The sequence below is a fragment of the Geospiza fortis genome, unplaced genomic scaffold, assembly GCF_000277835.1.
Source record: "Geospiza fortis unplaced genomic scaffold, GeoFor_1.0 scaffold111, whole genome shotgun sequence".
In the NCBI taxonomy this organism is placed as follows: Eukaryota; Metazoa; Chordata; class Aves; order Passeriformes; family Thraupidae; genus Geospiza; species Geospiza fortis.
Window position 1 is genome coordinate 3,256,561 of NW_005054321.1, and position 19,966 is coordinate 3,276,526.

A 19,966-nucleotide genomic window follows, 5' to 3' on the forward strand; every position below is an offset into this window, starting at 1 on the left:
CAAAAAAATCATAAGAAAAGCAGACAACTGCAATCATGATCTTGCAGTCATACAAAGCAGCTAATGCTATATTACCAGTAGGACTGAGATGCAATACTATTTATAGAAACACATAAAAATGCAAGCACATCATAATATTATACGGCTAAAATCTTGCCAGACAAGTTCATCAATACAAATTTCATAGGTCCTATGTTTCCTTATTCATATTCCAAACTAATATACTACACATATTGAAGGACAATTCTGTGCTAAACCTATCCACAGTGCATTACAATGTATTGTCCAGTGTATTGGAACTTATTTTACCTGTCAGCTGAATCACTTGGTTATTTGATATGAATATATATTAGCATCACAGCAATAGCTTAAAGGTAACTAACAGTCCCACAGCAATACAATGGTCTTCCAGGGACCATTGACTGCATTGCAAAGTATATTCCTCAGGTTAGAAGCCAGACACTTGAAATTCAAGTAACTAAACCATAGATGGAACTTGATATTTATCATCACTGATGCATGTATATTAGATATTTTATCTTTGCTCAGATACACATCCCACATACAATATTGTGCTTCAGCTAAAACAAATGAAAACCATACAGAACCCCTCAGTCCACACTTGTAATGTGAAAAAAATATTTTTAGACATCATTACAGTGCCTAAAGTCTGAAAAGCCTCTCATGAACAACCATGGCTTCTGATTCCAGAGCTACATCCTCTGTTAAGTGATTAAACTGTCCTTGACTGGAATGGGAAAAATACAACAAAGACTGCTCTTTTGCAGTCTAATGGGTGGCAAAGTCATTTTACAGTCTTGGAAAGCAGTGTTAAGAACAAGTGCAATGATTCCTGCAGTTGTACAGGAAAAAAGGACATACAATAGAAAGGAGTAAAAGGGATATGGACATTTAGTGAAAATAAACCTGTATTGAGAAGAAGGTTAAGATTTCTGTAATCAGGCAATTTAGCATGCTGAGTTCTGGAACACAGTTTTCTTGCTCTGACAAGGGATAAACTACTGTTATTGGGTAATTTCTGACAATGCTTTCATGATACACTTTGTGTTCAACTCACAAGGTCTCTCAGACATTTTGGAGCATAACAGGAGTGCAGAGCAAAGGAAACTGGCTGGGAATTAAGCTTGCTGGAGCTCTTCTGAAAGAGCAAGTATTTTTTTCTGTGCCTTAGACAGATGCCATGTATGCAGCATATGCAAGAAACAGTTGCATAGTACTCTGTGCTTCAGGAAGAAAGGCCCTTCCTGACTAGCTGGAAGCTTCAGGGTTAGGCGAAAGAAAAAGATAAGATCAAAAAAAATGAAAACAAAAGAAGTGATGTCTGGTAAGAAGATAGTCAAGATTTCAAATGCTGCAGGCTTTGAAACACCACAGGTATATGAAACCAAGGTTCCTTGGATGCCAAAACCTTGAGTCCAGAATGTACTACACAGAATATACTTTGCACGGGTGACAAAGAAACGTGCTGATCTCAAGTAACATTTCTTCAAGGAACCTGAAGGACAGTAGGCAATAACAGTTCAGATACCACAGGATCCATAAAGTCTACAGGAGGGGGACAGCAAGCTGCAATTGCTTTCTCTTAACTTGTTGACCTTCTAGTCCTGTGCTTGGCAAGTTTCCATGTTCTCAAAATTTCTGACCACTCAAGCCCCTTTTCAGCCAGGTTTGTAACTCCAAATCATTAATGCTATTTTCTGGAGCCACCACAGCAGGAAAGGTCTTATGATGTGGGAAATCAGAAGATGGGACTGAGTCTAGTACTTTAAAGTTTTGATTATGGAAAATGACAATAAATCTCACATGTAGTGATGAAACCTGGTATGACAGTGCTGAGGTTCCTCCCAGCTTTGATATCCATATGGACAAAGCAGATAGAGCAAAAAGGAAGTGGCATCATGTTTCTGATAGACTGGGAGGGTTCCATGCCATATTTTCATCAAGCCTGTCCTTAGTACTAACAGGCTGATAATGCTGCCAAAATCCTAGTAAAACACTTCTGTTAAGGAGGGTTTCATGGTCCTGACTTACTCACCACACATATCCTGAAGACAATGTTTCTGTTACAAAGATCCTCTAAAACCCAGCCAATGACCCAACACTAGAACACAAGGCTCTCACTTGTTATTTGCTCAGTTATAGAATCATAGTATATTTTAGATTGGAAGGAACCTTAAAGGTCATCCAGTTCCAACACCCCTGACATAGGCAGGGACAACTTGCACTAGACCAGGTTCCAATCTGGCATTGAACACTTCCAGGGATGAGGCAGCCACAGCTTCTCGGGGCAGCCTGTTCCAGTGCCTCACCACCTACACATAAAGAATTTGTTCCTTATATTCTATCTAAACCTACCATCTTTCAGTTTGAAGCCACTACTCCTTGTGCCATCCTTACCCTTGAGAAGTCCCTCTCCAGTTCCTTGTAGGTCACCTTAAGGTACTATAGAAGGCTGCTGTAAGGTCTTGTCTCTCCAGAGCCTTTCCAGGCTGAGCAATCCCAACTCTCACAGCCTGTCTCTATAGAAGAGGTGCTCCATCCCTCTGATCATCTTCATGGTCTTCATCTGTACTCACTCCAACAGGTCCACATCCTTTTTCTTTGGAGCCCCAGAGCTGGATGCAGCACTGCAGGTGGGGTCTCATGACAGCAAAGCAGAGGACCTTCCTTGGCCTGCTGGTCACACAGCTTTTGATGCAGCCCAGGACATGTTTGGCTCTCTGGGCCACAAGTGCACACTGCCAGTTCACATTGGGCATCTCATCAACCAAAACTCCAAGCCCTTCTCCCCGGGGTTGCTTTCAATCCATGTTCCTCCCAACCTGCATTTATGCTTTGGATTGTCCCAACCCAGGTGCAGGACTTTGCATTTGGCCTTGCTGAATATCATGAGGATTGCATGGGCCCACCTTTCCACCCTGACCAGGCCTCTCTAGATGGCATTCCTTCCTTCCAGAGTGTCAACAGCACCACACAGATTGGTGCCTATGGCTGAGGGTGCACTGGATCCCACTGTCAATGCCACTGACAAAGATGTCAAACAGTGCCAGCCCCAATGCCAAGCCCTGACTAATGACCCTCACGACTGGTCTCCACTTGGGACATTGAGCCATTGACCACATCTCTTTCAGTGTGACCATCCAGCCAATTCCTTAACCATCTGAGTAATCCATCAAAACCATGTCCGTCCATCCATCCATCCATCCATCCATCCATCCATCCATCCATCCATCCATCCATCCATCCCATGTCTCTCCTATTTAAAGACAAGGATGTCATGTGGGACAGTCTCAAATGGTTTGCACAAGTCCAGTTAGATATACCAGCTGCTCTTTCCTTACCCATCAGCCCTGCAGCCCCATCATAGAGGGCCATCAAATTTGTCAGGCACAATTTGCCCTCAGTGATGCCGTGTTGGCTGACACAAATCACCTCCTTACCTCTTGTGTGCCTCAGCACAGTTTCCAGAAGGATCTGTGCTCAGGAATACCCTCAGTACAGGTAGCTTGGTGAGCAGCTGCACTGAGAGCTGCAGATTAAGCTCTGGGTGGCAGGAGCCTGAGGCTAGAGGCTGAGAACTGGCACAGACCCCTTGCATAGCAAAGGGCCCAGGGACCTGTGGCACCAGCCAGGTGACTCAGAGCCACAGCAGGAGCCAGTGACTCAGCAGAAAGAGCCCAGACTTTCCTCTGTATCCTAAGGATACAGAAGCCCAGGGTTTCCTTTGTTCCAAAGCAGCATCTTGAGCTGTTATTTTGTTGCCGCACCATGATAAAGCTTTTTAAAGAATTCTGAGGTCTCAGACTCTGCTATGGGAAACCCTGGGCTGGGCTGGTAAGGAAACCTTATTTGCCTGTGAGAGTGTTGTGTGTGTGTAGGGAGTCAAGCTGCGCACACATCAGCCTGGAGCCAGCCACTGTGGAGGGGCTTTGCTTCCAGCCCTGAAATCTCTGGTAGCAAGAGTGTGACTGCCCAAGAAGGGTCAGACAGAAAAGTTTCCTTAACCTCTGTTCCATGACCTTGTTGGGCACAGAGCTGAGACTGACCACCCAGTAGTTTCCTCAGTCTTCCTTTATTCCGTATTTAAAAATAAAGGTTCCCATCACTGGAACTTGACTGGACTGCCACAACTTCTCAATTACAATGGATAGTGGCATTGCCACTTCATCTGTCCTTTGGAACCTGTGGATACACCTCATCAGGTCCCATAGACTTGTGCACCTTCAGGTTCCTTAGATGTACCTGATCCTGATCTCCTACAACTGGTTCTTCATTCTCCCAGCCCCTGCTTTTGCCTTCTGTGGCTGGAGAACTTGCCAGTGAAAATTGAGGCAAAAAATTTGTTGAGTACCTCAGCTTTCTCCATGTCTCCATATTCTTCCAGAGAAGACTCACATTCACCCTAGTCTTCCTTTTATCCCTGGTGCACCTATAGAAGATTTTCCTGTTGCTGCTGACATCTCTGGCCAGCTTTAATTCTATCAGAGATTTAGCTTTCCTACCTGATTCCTGCTTCTCACTTTCTCAGCATTTCTCCCAGTTCTTGCTTCTAGTCTCTGTAAGGCTTCCTTTTTTGTGTTTGAGTTTGCCCAGGAGCTCCTCATTTATCCATACAGGCCTTATGGCATTTTTTGCCTGATTTCTTTATTGTTAGGTAGCATCACTCCTGAATTCAGATGCAGATGAGATGCAACTCTGAAGGCCCTCTAATTTCCCTCCTGGAAGAATACAGTGCTAGAGTACCTTAACAGGTTTTGAATAGGACTATGCTGGAGGGAGGGAGGGAGGGAGGGAATCAGTGTTACTGGGACTCCCATTGGGCACATACGTATTTCAGTAACTGAGTGTCAGCACAGGATGAGCAGAAAACTTAGTGAAGAAATAATTTCAACGGGTATCAACTGCTGAGATGATTTTCAATGAAGCACAAAGCTTTATTCTAACATGTTTTGCTAGGAGGAGAAATACTGTCCTGGCAGTATATTCAAGTAGCACTTCTGTCCTATATGAAACTCAGAGAGGAACTTAGAAGGGGGCCTAACATCATCCTAAATGCAGGTTATCATTTAATCCAAATCCAAAAATGCTTCTCAAGCTCACCTCTATGAGCAGATTGCTGTCTGTGGATACTTTGCAGAGAAACACACACAGCACTGTTGTACCACTTTGAGGACAGTCTCTTCTCTGCTAGCCCAAAGCAGGACTCACATTGAAAAATCCCAGAATAACTTCTTCCTTCTCTCTGTGTAGTTATGTAAGGCTTTTTATAAAAAAATGATCTTTCAACTCAGGCTTACAGTGATAACAGTATAATAATGGTGTTTCCAACAGTGTGCAGCTCTCCCCAAGAGACGTTGGAAGATATTTTGTCAAATTAGTTCCTCAACATCACTAAGTCTGGGAAAAAAGCACAGATCAGTAGTTGGGCCTGTGCCCTTCTATCCTAGTGGAGGCTGGAATAGTGTTTCTACCAATAATAGCCTCAATCAGGCAATCAAGCAGTTCTTGCTCCAAAGAAAAGTCTTCCTAAATCTCAAGACAAGACTTCAATTACACAATCACATACTATTCTGGCTTTAAGAGACTGGATGGTGTGTCTTGAATGAAGAAGAATGAAATGGTTTTAAGTCACTTTCTGAAACAGGAGTAGAAAAGAATGCTATTGAGTTTTAAAAATGAGGTTAACTTTCTCTGCAGACAACAGGACACAAAGCCACTTAAAGTATCTGGTAACTATTATATAATGCTTTTTTAAAACTTTCCCTGTTCAATCCAGCTTCAACTGGGATATGTACTAAAGTCAGTGGAAGTCTTTTTGCTGACATCAATGGGTTCTGAATTAGGACCTCATTCCTTGCAACCCAGCTTGTGTGCTACATTAATTCAGAAATGGGTTTTAACAGCTTCCTTCACCTAACAGTCTCCTGAGCTGTGCACTGAGAGACAGAGGGCTTTTCTCCCCCTTTTTGGAGGACAGCAAGGCACAGCATAGCAATAGCTACAATGTGATCTGGACTTTGTGAGTGCAATTTCCAAAAGGCAGAAACAGCTTTTCACAGGAAAAATGTTCTCCAAGTGTTAAAACAAAACAAAACAAAACAAAACAAAAAACAAAACAAAACAGTTACAGAAAGCTATTCCAGTAACAACCCGGATCAGGAACATATAAATCCTAATAATAATATGAGTGGACACAGTTTGGAGAAACTGGGAAAGGGGACAGAACCACTTTTGGAGAACAACTGACATACCAAGAGCTTTACAAGTTGTATTGTGGTTGAGAAATAATATATTAACCTTAGTACTTCCATCAAGCACTTTCAGCGGACACACACTCCAGCTTGATGTAAATGAGGTGATAAGGGACCAGAGTACTGCTGTCATCCTGTCACTCACTGTTCCCCCACCCTAGAATCATACAATTAACACAGCTTTGCTGCACAGGGGAATGTTCTTGTAAACTGTTGTTCTGCCCACAACTTCAGCTCTATTTAAGAAGATGAAAGTAAACAGAGTTTTGGTTCCCCTAGCTTTTTAAAAGAGTCTGCTTAAGCATTCTGTTTTTATTCACCTGGGAGATGCCTGTTTTCACATTATCCTTGGTGGACCAATAGCACATGAAGATTATTGGCTTTGAGACAAGAGGTTTTACAGTCCATCAGGTCCACTCACAGATTTGTTTATTAAAATAGTATTTGTGTATAGTTTTACTGATATGAGTTTGGATTAGTGCCACTTTCTTCCACTGTTTTCTTCCCCACAAGGACAGAGAGCTCTTGCTCCCTCACACAGGCATTCCAGCTGAGTTCTGGAACAGAGGGCAACCACAAGCTCTTGTGGCTGGTGGTCACACCAGTGGCCACCCAACCCTAAAACCACAGCCTTGAATGCAGCCTGTTATGTCTCTCTGAGCTGACCCACCCTACCACCAGCGGCTCATGTGGTTACACTGTAACAGACCCCAGCAAAGCAAGGAATAAATTCTTCTGGCAGAAGTTCTCAGACTGAGCCATTTCCCCAAGGATATAATGGAGTGGCTCTGAAGTGCAGCACAATGGCCAGCACCTTTGTGGGGAAGACAGTCAGAGCTGCAGACCTCTAGGTTTTTGTCAAGCCTGTGCTGCCCTTCACAAAGCACACGATGTCCTGTCCTTGCGGGATCAGAGTACGTGAGAACATCCCCTCAACACAGCAGAGAGAGGCTGCATTAAACACACATCCATGCATCCAGGCTGGTCTGTCCTTCACAGCCCAGCACATGTTTATTCCTTCTCTTACCAAAGTCCAAATTTGCATCCTCAACTGCATAGGCAAAGAATGCAGCATCAAAGGATGCTGCCCTGAATTCCTTGAAATGGGAGTCACTGCTGCCTGAGTGAGCCCAAGTCATACACCAGTTATGTGTCCAGAGGGGAACCAGACAGAAACAATTCACATCACAGGAAATACATAGTTCTCAATGTCACATACAAGTCTATGCAGGAATCTATCTGGACAGCAGTGATCAACTGATCCAAATTTATAGCTAATGTGTCTTCATTATCCCATATCAATCAAATCCCAACTCCCATAAGCAGGCCCATAACAGTGATGGTGGATGACCAGAACTTTGCAGTCCATCAAACTCTCAAGTAACATTCCAGATGCAGTGGAAGAGAGAACCTGGCCAACACTGAAGAAAAGGATGTAGGAATAATGGATGAATGGATAAAGGGAAAAAGAAGAGTTCTAAACATCTGGGGAAGACATTTATGCTTCAACATGACATGACACAAGATGAGGTGAGCTTCTATTAACAGCTCATGGAAAAACAAAGGAACCCTAAAACTCTGCATCACAATCCACAAGACACCCAGACTGAAGAAACAATTCAGTTGAGACTTCAGCTCTTTCAGATAAAATGCAGCTTATTCAACTAATCAAAGTTTTCCCTGTGAGCACAGTGAGCAAGGCTTAATTAGGAACATAATGTAATGTGTGAAGGACATTTTGTTAAAAATACACTGCCTGTACTGAGGAACTCTGCTTTTTTCATACAGTGTGACATACAACAGGCACTGAACCAAAACACCACAGAAGTATGTGGTTTATGCTCTCCCATTTGACTACCAAACAACATTTAACATCAAGAAAGTATTGCAGATATATAGTAGAGGATGTCTAAATGTTCCTTTACAGTATTGCCACAGTAACTGCTTTTCTTTCATGTTACCACAGCCCTTACTAGAGAGCTAACATCAAAAGTCATCATAAAAAACATCTAAACCTCATTTGGAAAAAATATATATAACCTCTTTTGTTACTTCTTCTTCTCTGTCTTCTAATCTAGGCTTAATATTAAACCCAGTTTTGTTTTTTCTTAGCAGCAAAAATTAGAAGCAGCTCTATTCAAGTCAATAAAATTATTGCAACATGAAGACGGAATCAGCCATCTGCAAAAAGCAGTCTAACAGGTAATTTTCCACTGACAGCTCTTACCATAAAACAGGTGACAGAAACGACGCTGTTTCATCTAACACTGTGTTTTATCTAACACTGAAAGTAAACAATTAATGCAAAATGGACAATGCTTTTAAAGACAATAGGTTTTCCATCTATGCCCTTTATACATAATTATTTTCATGTTAGTAAGCAGACACTTAGGGAGGACCACCATCAAATTGTAGATAGAGCCTACTGATCACATAAAACAGGCAGCTGAACATCTCTATTTATTTATGCATTATTTTACTTTTTGACCCCCCCTTGGAAAGCATGTGGAATCTATGAGACATTTTCACACATAATTTCTTGTAGAAGAACATCCAGTCACCTGTTTTGCCCTCAGGCAAACTTCTCCTATCTGATCTCAGTAACTGTCCATATCAAAAGTATTTTCCATACCTTGTGTAAGCAGCTGGAGGTTTCGGACTTCTTCTCTCACCTTCAGCTGAAGGACTTGCTGCAGAATGTGCTGTCTCAGGCTTTCCTGGGCAATGCCCATTCGTTCAAGCTTTTTGTCAGTAAGTCTCAGCAAAGCACGGCCTAGAAGAAAAAGCCAAGAAGAAAAATCACCCAAGAATTTCCATTAGTGCAATAAGCTCACTCTGACACAATAATTCACTACAGAAAAAATTCTCAGCCCTGAAATACCTTATTCTGAGCAGACATTGTTCCATCTGTTAGGTTCTCGCTTACTGTTAGAGATCTATGTGCTACTCCTCCCTTTTCTATTGTTTTTCTGTATTGTTTTGGTGCTTTGTGAGATACAGGCAAGTAAAAGAGGAAACTTCTGCCATTTTAGACAGCCAGTTGCTGTTCTTAAGGGCCAGTTGCTCTCCATGGGTAGGACAACCCCTGCAAGTCTACAACAGACATAGGTGCCTAAAGAGACTCTCACCAATTTTCAAACATCGTGTCAAGAAATGAGTGAAAACCAACGACTGTGGGTTTTACAAATTAAATCAATTTAAGTTTTATCAGGGATGAATATTGTTGCAATTCAGATATGTCTATAGTTTACCAGCACCATTTCCCAGGATAGTTCTGTACTTTGTGGTTCAGCCTTCCAAATCCCTCTTAACAGCAAACTATCACAGCAAAATTGGAAAAAAACCCCCAGAGATTTCTATCAATTATATCTAAAACACTCCCAAAAATATTTTGTCCGACTATAAAAAAACATCTGCCTATGGTCTTTGCAGGCATTCACTCCCAGTTTCACTCCCAGTTTGTGACTTAAGTATTAGGTTAATGTTGAAACACAGCCCCTGGCAGATTGTAGATGTTAAAAAAATCAAACAATCTATGATTTTGCTAGTGGAACTCTGACTCCATCTTTGGGCATGGCTGTGCTATAAATAAACAGGAGCAAGGCTGTACACTGGCTGAGCCAACCATAAGGAATTATTTGAACCAAGCAGAGAACCAAAGCATCAAGCAGAATTTCACCCTAGGAAGAAAATGAAAATTTACTTTCTTTGGCCTTGCCCACTGCTGTGAGGTAGTACAGGGAGGAGTGTTGTGCAGCCCCCTACTGACTCTTGATTGCCACTATGCACATCTGCTATCTAAAGCCCTGGCCAATGAAAACAAATCAAACTGGAGCTACATGGATACTACCTTGAAAATGACATGTTTGGTTCACTTTTTTAAACAGGTTCAACTTTTTACCTCCTCTGTTTTTTAATTATGAAAAATCCCTCCTTTGACTTCCCAGGCCTTATTCTGAAACCACGAGAAGATAGCAAAGAGCAAGTTATTCCCTCTGCAACACAGCAGCCTCTGTGCTACCATTACTGTGGCTTTTGGATGAATGGTACAATTTAGCTCATTAGAAAGTGTTACTCAACACAGCAAGATAAGGCCCTTATTCAACGTCTTTCCTTGCAAACTAGCAAGGAGTAGAAAATTTTTATAATTATTTTAATTTAAAAATTTAAGATAAATGCCAAAAATTTAAAGGGGCACATAATATCTGCCCCAAACCAAGGAGTTAGCAGCATGCCTTTCACAAAGGCTGTATTCCACCCACCAGCAGTTCCACAGGATCTTGATATGACACAATGTAAAATACTGGGATATTACTATTAATAAAGCAAGATGTTATTGATCAGATAAAACTGACAGCATTCATAGATTTTCAGCCCTTCTGTGTCTCTCAAACACTACACTCTACAATGGATGACCTTTTGACTAGGAAACCTTTCTTTGAAATCACAGACAAGAAGAATTCTAAGGGTTAATGTAATAACAAACTATTGACATTAAGTCTCTTTCAGATCAATGCCAGCTGTCCAATTCTCCTGGTGATAAAGGCAGCAATAATGACTTCAATTTTTATATTGTCTTATCACACTAAAATATCTTAAAGCAATTTATAAAGGATGTACAACAGTTCAAGAGTATGGTCTGTAATGTCAAATTAGCAACTGAAAGCAAATAAAAATACAAGATACCAGTTTAAAGAGTGCCAACACATGTCATCTTAGGGCAGTGAGTCAGCAACAGTAATATGAAAGGACAGACAGAGACCATGCATCTCAGCCAGTGCCCTCCACCTCTTTTTGGCCATAGATACAGTCATTACTCTTTCTTTCCTCTGGGCAACTCTTTAGTTCATATTCAAATAGTTTTTCTACCCCAGCCACTGCCTTTGGAAGTTGAGTGTGCACAAAACAGAGATGTCTCTTTTCGACTCTTGGCATGTCAGTTCTTCTGCTGCTTAGGCTCAAAGCACGATGCTATTGACTCATACTCTCTGTAGCAGCTTGCACAAATTGCCTTAAATTAACTCTTTCTTGCACCAAATCCAAAGTGACATGTTCAGGCAGTGATGAGGTGAGAAAGCAAACATCCAAATGTGGCATTTCAAGAATGCACTAAGGGACCTGATCGTGAAAATTCTACCCTCCTCATACCTTCTCCCCCCTCAACACTTAGAACAACAACATCCAAGACACAAGTGGAATAATTTTCATTCTGACACTAAATCATGCCTTTGAAAAGATATTTTTAGTGCCTGGACCAGTCACTAAAGCCAATTAGTCACTAAGGCCAAGATCCTGACAATCAGCTAATGATTTTGGATGCTTCCCTGTCTTACTTTGTGTATTATGCATATCTGAAAGAGTAATCATTTTGTGCTAAGAACTCTGTGTTATCAAACATTGAAACCAACTCTCCAGAGAATTTGTGGAGTCTCTGTCTTTGGAAGCATTCAAAATCTGTTTGACAGGGTCCTGAGTTGCACTTGTCCCTGCTTTGAGTAGATGATTGTCAGTGATGCCTTCCAACATCATCTGTTCTGTGAAATAACCTGCATGAAGGATCTTGATCTAAATACCTATTTTCTTTTAAAAAGCTAAGATTAACAAAAGAAATTATTAAGAGTACACAAAAGATGGCCATTTTATCAAGCAACATAGTTAAACGGAGAGACAGCTATACAGTAAAAATTGGGGGTAGATTTTTAATTTTCAGAGAGTGCAGATATATTATCAAAAGCAGAACATTTCTAAAAGTATACATTGATCTATTCAAGACATTTTCTAAGAGTATACACTGATCTTTGCTCAGACACAAGTAGAATGAACTTAACTACCATTGCAGGAAAATTTCCACTGCAGAACAGACACTACCTCTTATATGTAGTAGCTACCTGCCCAGCAGGTACATTTTTTTCAAACAGTACATTTTTTTCAAAAGAACCTAAACTGAGAGAACCATAAAGGTCCCAGTGACAAACACCTAGGCCTTGGTTCAGGCTAGTTGCAAGGCTGGAAACCAAATGTTTTAAACAAAACTCCACAACAGTATCTGTACACATCTTTTAACACCTAAACCCCAGTCCTCTCATACTCAGGGCAGATCAGCCGTGGAATGTTTTGAGCTACCCTGAGGGCAAACACAAAATATAAAACACTTTCCAGCTTAATAATAGATTGATGGCCTAATTTTTTCTAATATGACTTAGCTGCTACAGATCTCATTGAATCAAGCTGGGATTAGAAGAAAATCTGAATGGAGGGAGAAACACTGCATGCCACAGAACATTAGCATGAGTATAAGCACTGGTCCAATGGGGCTGGCATTGGCCCTTGAGCAAGGAAGGCAGCACACACTGCTGTACCTAATGAGAAATGCTCAGCCCTCCCTGCACTGCTATATCCTACTGCTCTTCCCGCAAGTGCCAGTGTACAGACACACAGGGGGACACCTCACAAGAAGGCTTGAAAGAACACTTGCAATGCAGACAAAGGGCCAGGTAAGAAAGGGCTTATTTAACATGTGGAAAGAACTGAAGAAATACAGGCAAACAAGATCAGATCGCTAGTGAGAGGCTGATCTGACACAAAACCCTGATGAAAACTATGAGTAATTTAAAGCTGATGAAAATGATAAACTACCAGTGGGAACAAATGATGGTGTGAAATATGGCCAAGACAGGTGACCTTGTCTTCCAAGTACAGTATGAAAGGTATACTTGATTGTCAAGACAAGAGGTTCAGTTTACTTACTTGTAAAACCTGAAAAAACAGGAAAATGAGATTTACTAAGCCCCTAAATTATGTAAAATGAAATTTTTTTCAAGTTTATACTTAAATGCTGCAAATGCCATTTTATTCTTAGTTAATAGATAATAGTGTGTTTCTCTAGTTTTTCAAATGTGGTGCTTTTGTGTTTACATGAAATAGTCTGATCATAGCTGTCCTCTTGTTTAAACAGGCTGATTGTTGGCTGTTCTTGACTGCCTTGGACATATCTTGTAAGAAATTTCCATGGCAGAGACACAGGCATAAACATCATTGTTCAGGTGCTGGTGAGACACAAGTATAAAACTCTCATCATATACTCAGGAAAGAATGCAAACAAGAATGGGCAGAGAAAGAGGCTATGATTTCACAGTAAGGAATGGCAAAATTATGAAAGGAGGCAAGAAACAGAATAATAATCTACAGAATGAGACTAGCCTCATGATGGCAGTGGGGGGAGATGAACACTGGGAAAAGAGAAGAACTATTAGACTGAATATATATGCTATATAAAATATATATATAATACATATAATCCCTGACTATATTAGGGAACTGATTTGAAAAGAGAACAAATGGGTGTGATTACAATTGAAGATGCTGAGTTCAGAAATATCTTTTAAAAGAAACAGCACAAACCAGAAATCAGTCAAATTTTCAGAGCAAACTTGGTATAACTTCATGATGCTTTTCTGGATAACCTATCAGATCTTCTACATTCCTACATTTTCTGCTTTTCCCATGAGAATTTAAGACCCTGTCTCTCCTTCTCATGGCTGTCTCATCACTAGTCAACCAGACACATCAGCCACTTTGTCATCAATGCCTTGTGGCAAATCTACAGCTCTTCCTGCAAAGGCAGCTAGATCTGATTTGTCTTACTAATCATTTTAGCCCTAAGACTAATGCAGACTCTTGGTAAACTGCAACTTGCATTACCATCCTCTTTGTCCTCCTTCAGATATCTAATATGTCACTAATCAGGGAAGACTTACTTGCTTTAAAAGTAAAAATGGATTAATTTTTCATCAGACTTACCATAGCAGCAAACACCTTATTGATCTATCTGCTAGCATAAAAGCAGCTGCCAGCCTAAGCAGCTCCCAAAATTGCTAATGGCACCTACTGGTACTTCTGATGAGATGAAAAAATCTCAGCTGGTGACCAGCTTAAACAGACAGGAGGCACAAAGTATTCTGGTACAGAAATAAAGAAGAAGGAACAATAGTTTCTAATGATAGGGACCAGGAGAAGCAGAGAAGATTATTTAACCTTGGAGAATATTAAAGATCTCCACCTGAGGAAATTCTCCAACATCTGAGCCAGCATTCTTGTACTTCTCATCCTGTTAACAAAATCAGTAAACCTCCATGAGGCCATAGGAATTACCTTCTGGTAAGACACGTGAATGGAAGAAGCCCATGATTCCAGCATATCTCCAGGGGAAGCACAGAAAACCATAGGAAGGCTCAGGTATCAATTTGCTAATGTATCAAACTAGCTTTGGATGTGCTTTTATTTGTCAGCACCATCAAAGATGATTCTCTGTCTCTTTCTCACTCATTATTTGCTGGATCTGGATGACACCCATTCTATAATAGAGTTTCTCCAAGAAAACACTGTAATATTGGTCAATAAACATCTGATCAAACTCCAAGAAGCAACTCCAAAGGCACTTTCTGAATATCATCTGCATCCCTTGTTTCAACATGATGTCTGTTTATAGTTCTGACAAGACGAAGTGATGACTATTTTTATTTCTGCCAATAAATCTACAATAAAAGAAGTTTATTTCCATAAAGCCCTTCTCAGGTCACAGTTTTCTTGCACCATCCCATCCTTCCTTCCTCCACACTTCCGAACCACAAGCATGAACAGAATATGAAAGAAAAGTAACTCAACAGAATCTTTAACTTAGCTGCATTATCAAATATAAAACTAGCAACAACCAAAACATGGCTTTCTTTCTAAATTTGTTTCTGACAAACTTACTAAGATGTCAGTGTTGCATCTGTCAAGCTATTTAACTCAGATTACTTAGTTTGATGCAACTTCCTCTCACCTTAGTGCTGCCTTCCCAATTCCCTCTATATTCTATCATCTACCACTGTTATTTTCTATTCTGTTACTTCTTATGCAGTCCTTTGAGCTATGTACCTCCTGTTCAATGATGGCCTCTGAAATTTCAATTAGGAGATGTCTTTCTGACACTCAGGCTTCCTTGCCTCTTCCCAGGGATGTCTCCCAGGTAGCTGCCCCCAGCTGCTTCTCCCCAGGCCTCTCTCTCTGAGGCTGCTGTGCTCCTGACACAGGCTCAGGCACATCTATCAGCTCAGTCACAACCACACAGGATTTATGCTACTGAACAAAACCAAAAAACCTGCGGTAACGGTGACGTCATGTAAGAATACTGAAAGACAGTGAGTTAACAGAGTATGGATCTGGAATATTCCATTTAGGAACTGCAATTTAAAAGTATGCTTCTTTGTCCCTGGTACTTCCAGCCAAGTAGCTCAAGAGTCCAGGTACCGTGAAAATTAACTGAAGACAACAATCCTTCTCCAGAAGTGAAATTCTCCTGACTCTCAACTCCTCCCATAACACAAGCAAACAATTTCTGCTCCTTGACATACCCACACATTTCCAAGGAAGTATTTAATTGCATACTTCGTGGGATCACACATCCTTATATCATAGAGTCATTTAGGCTGGAAAATGCCTTTCAGATCAACTATTAACCCAGCACTGTCAAGACCAAACCTAAACCATGCCCTAAGAGGCACAGCCACATGCCTCTTAAATACCTCCAGGGATGGTAACTCCACCACTTCCCTAGGCAGCCTATTTCAGTGCTTGACAAACCTTTTTGGCAAGAAATTTTTCCTAATATCCAAGATAAATCTTCTCTGGTAGGGTTGTTGTAACCCATGAGCAGGACCTGGCACTTTGCCTTGTTGAACCATACATTTGGGCTTGGAGCACCAACCCAGCCTGTCCAGGTCTCTCTGTAGAGCCTTCCTGCCCTCCAGCAGATCAACACTCCCACCCAACCTGGTGTTGTCTGCAAACTTACCAAAAATGCCCTCAATCCTTTTGTCCAGATCATCAATGCAGGTCTTAAGCAGAACTGCTAGAGATACGTAAGAGCCTTAGTTATAAATTTTTTTTAATTAACAAATTAATTACTCTAGTGTCTAATGATTTACAGATATATTCAAACTATCTTTATTCTAAGAAAATATAAGAATACAAATCTCAATACAGAGAAGGGAAGGGGTTAATGAGAGACTGTGTATCATGATTACTGGAAGTGGTTCAGTTGGTAATTTACTGTACTGATGGGAACTATATTGATTTCTTACAAGTCTTGAGTAAAAGACTGTTAGATGGTCCTGTTTTTCAGATGAACATATTCAGCACCTGATGATTTTAATAGGAGGAAATAGTAATAACTTGAATTCCCTTCTGAAACATAAATTCAGGCACAAATCATATTACCGCACTTTTCAAGCGTACTGTAAAATGTGAGACAACCATTTTTAGTGCTCTCAGGAAGAACCCAATAGGACCCACAAAGTAAATTAAGGATAAATGTAAACCTTTAGCAGGCAGTCCATAAATCAACATTGGTTGTTGTACATACATCTGCCACCCTACTTCCTGAACATACAAAATTATATATTATGTACAGCTATATACAGACATAATACTGACATATAATAATGAGCTTTTATTATATTGCACATCGTATATTTTAGGAAAAAAACCCTAGGACTATTGTTTGTTGGTACCTGTGTGCTAGATTTATGGTCCTCCTATTCAAATAAACATCCCCAAGGTCTTTCCTGTTCATGATGGAGTGAGTGAATCTGTCAACACATTTGGTTTTGTTCAGCATCAGCAGGACACGCAGTTCTTCAATTCCTTGTTAATATAATGTTGCTCCCTGTGCATCACATTATGCACTATATATCCCCTTTCTTTATAATTTTTTAAAAATCACATTAAATCATTCTTGCTGGCAAGAGTCTTGTTAATTTATTCAGGAGTAAACATACATTCCTATATTATAATGTACAGCTTCTACACAGAACAGATTAGGAAAGGGAAAGATGATTTGGAAAGCATTAGAATTGACTGAAGTCTTTAAAGCAAACTCAAACAAGAACTTTTGCTGTAACTCCTAATGGTGGACCTTACAAAAATCAGATTTCTTGCAGAAAAAAGACCACAAGAAAACCATAAACAAACATACACACCAAAAGACCCCAACACTCATTCTTGAAGTGACTAGCCCAAGTGGAACTGGGAAATCCCTGACATCACACAGAAGACAATCCATTTATAAGCAAAATCCTTCATTGTTTTCAAGTGTTGGGTCAGGCTGAGGCAGAGCTCATTTTCCCCTCAGCAGCCCTCAGAGCCTGTGCTTTGTGGCAGCAGCTGGGAAGCCTCTGAGAACACAGTGTTTTGGCTACTGCTGAGCAGTGCTCCCTCCCACAGCATCCAGGCTGTCTTTCCAACATCTCCCCCAACACCAGCAGGCTTGGGATGGGCAAAATCTTGGGAGAGGACACAACCAGGACAGCTGACACAAACTGAGTAAAGTGATATTCCATACCACATGACTTATGCTCAGACACAAAAGCTAAGAAATAGGAAGAGAAAGGGAGTACTTTCATTATTTCACAATGTTTGCCTTCCAGAGCAACCCCTACATATGCTGAAGTCCTGCTTCCCAGGAAGTCCCCAGACATCACTTCCTGATGGAATGTAGAGAATTAAATTTTTGGGGTTTTTCCTTTGCCTGAGCATCACATTTTATTTTAGTAAACCGCCTCTGTCTCAGCCTACGAGGTTTTTTCCATCTTATTTCCTTCCCCCGCCTTGCTGAGGGGAGGAGAGGAGAGACTTGGGGGGCACCTGGTGTCAAGTGAAGATCAACCCACCACAGTCACGCCTCGCAAGGAGATCTTGGGGACCATCTGACTCATTCTGCTGGGGACAGCCAGCCCTTCTTCCTCCTGATTACTCTAACTGCCACACAGCATTTAGGCAAAAACCTACACAAAGAAGAAGTCTTTGAAACATGTTTAATTCATTTTCTGAGTTTCTTTTAATGCCAAACTAGTGGGAAGCTCAGAGGACCGACATAATGTGAGCAGACAGCTTACTGTACTGCATTGCGGAAGGTCTGTGGGCCATCAAAGCTCCAGCAGCACTCCAGAATTTGAGAACTTACATTTGCTAATAAGATTTTCTAATCACTGCTTTGTTTAAAAGAAAAAGAGAGAAATTAAAATTTTAAAATAAGTTTTCATATCCCAATGCTGAGGTACATACACTATTAAAACACTTCCCAGTCTGTATCCCTAGCTCTCTCCTGTTCCACATTGCTATCTCCAACCAGCTTGCAGTGATGCTGTCTTCCACACCCATACCAGCTTAATCCTTCATTTTTAAAATAAAAAAATAATTGAGAAAGATTTTTTGTTAATATTCATGTGGTTAATAATTCATATTAATAAAAATTGAAAATTAAAAGCAACATGCTAATAGGTTAAGCACTGTAGACTGCTTCAACTCTCCTAACCTGAAGGAGGAACCAGCCACATCTCTCCAGATCTCTCCAGATGCATGTTTTGCTCTAGCATTGCTCTTTGGGAGCTATAATTAGAAGCCTGGCACCTGTCAGGTGGCACACATCACCTCTGATATGCCTTGAACTTACTGTCTATACTGCCCATTTTATAACCTAGGGAAAAATAATTTTCCATTTGTAAAAGTTACCTCTACTGAATTATATGCACAGTCTTACAGACACAGGCACTAACCTGTTGTTGCACCGCTGGCTCGGTAGTACACCAAACTTTGCATTTCTTCCAGCTTTATTACTGTAGCTGCGAGGAGAATCAGGACATAAGGATTTTATTTGGCTGGTGTATTCCTCCTATTTAATAGTTACACTTGACCTGTAGAACACTGTGAGACAGTCATTTTGGATCAGGAAAAAAAAAAACAGATACCTAAGCAACAAATGATTGTAGCTACTTTTTAAGCAACTCATCCCTGTAACAGAATCCAGACCTTATTTTTTAAACTCTGTATTCTGTACCTCCCGAATCTGGCTCAAGAATAATATTAATAATAATGATACAACACTAACGTGCAGGAGCCTTACCAGAGGCCGCAGCCCAGCACTGTGGCCCAAATGGAACATGCAGCCCAGTGCCCCTGGCTCTAGCTTTGGGTCTCATTCACCCAAGCAAAATTAAAAGCTTGTTTTCCACTACAAAGTGCAGGAAAATGTTGTGGGACCTTTTTTAATAAAATAACTGCTATAGCTAGGAGCAAGGGAGCTCTTCCAAAAAGATGGAGACAGCTCATGTTCAAACTTCCAGCAGAATGTGCTGAAGGCCAGTTCCTGCTCCAGGCAGGGGGCTGGGCCAGGTCCTGCTGAGGTGGGGCTGCCCTGACCTTCCTGTGATTGATTTAGCAATCTCTGTGCAGGGTGCAAGGGCTCCAAGCTCTGCCAGCTCCCAGCCTCTTTCCCAGACCAGACACAGAGAACCCACCGCAGCCCTCCCTTTCCTACATGCCAGAGAAAGGGCCAACTCCCCTGGCAGGTGGATGGTTTGGAGGCAGCATTTGAAAGCCCTCAGTCGGAAGGGGAAGCCAGACTTATTTTCCCTTCTGCTTTCCTGCTCAGATTGGGAAAATGTTGGGCATGCATAAAGAATCAACTGCAGGCACTGAGGTAAATCCATGGCTAAAATAAAAAGGGAAACAAGATGTTCAGGTGCCTCCAGGCTTTTTCAGAGACCACAAAAGGGACTATTCTGGATGATAATTTAGGAGTTCGCTTTTCAATCCAGAGCATCACACCTAGGACCTGAGTTAGGCATAATGGGATCTGTGAGTGGCACTCACTG

At 41.1% G+C, this 19,966-nt stretch overlaps 1 protein-coding gene across 1 annotated transcript in view; it reads right to left on the minus strand.

The window, feature by feature from the left end:
* The window catches only part of SAMD12 (sterile alpha motif domain containing 12), a 165,079-nt gene that overhangs the window by 79,016 nt on the left and 66,097 nt on the right, over positions 1 to 19,966 (minus strand). Inside the window, exon 4 of the mRNA XM_005420723.2 lies at positions 8,905 to 9,045. Within this exon, the coding sequence (XP_005420780.1) occupies positions 8,905 to 9,045 (141 nt within the window). The remainder of the gene's footprint in view (positions 1 to 8,904; positions 9,046 to 19,966) is intronic.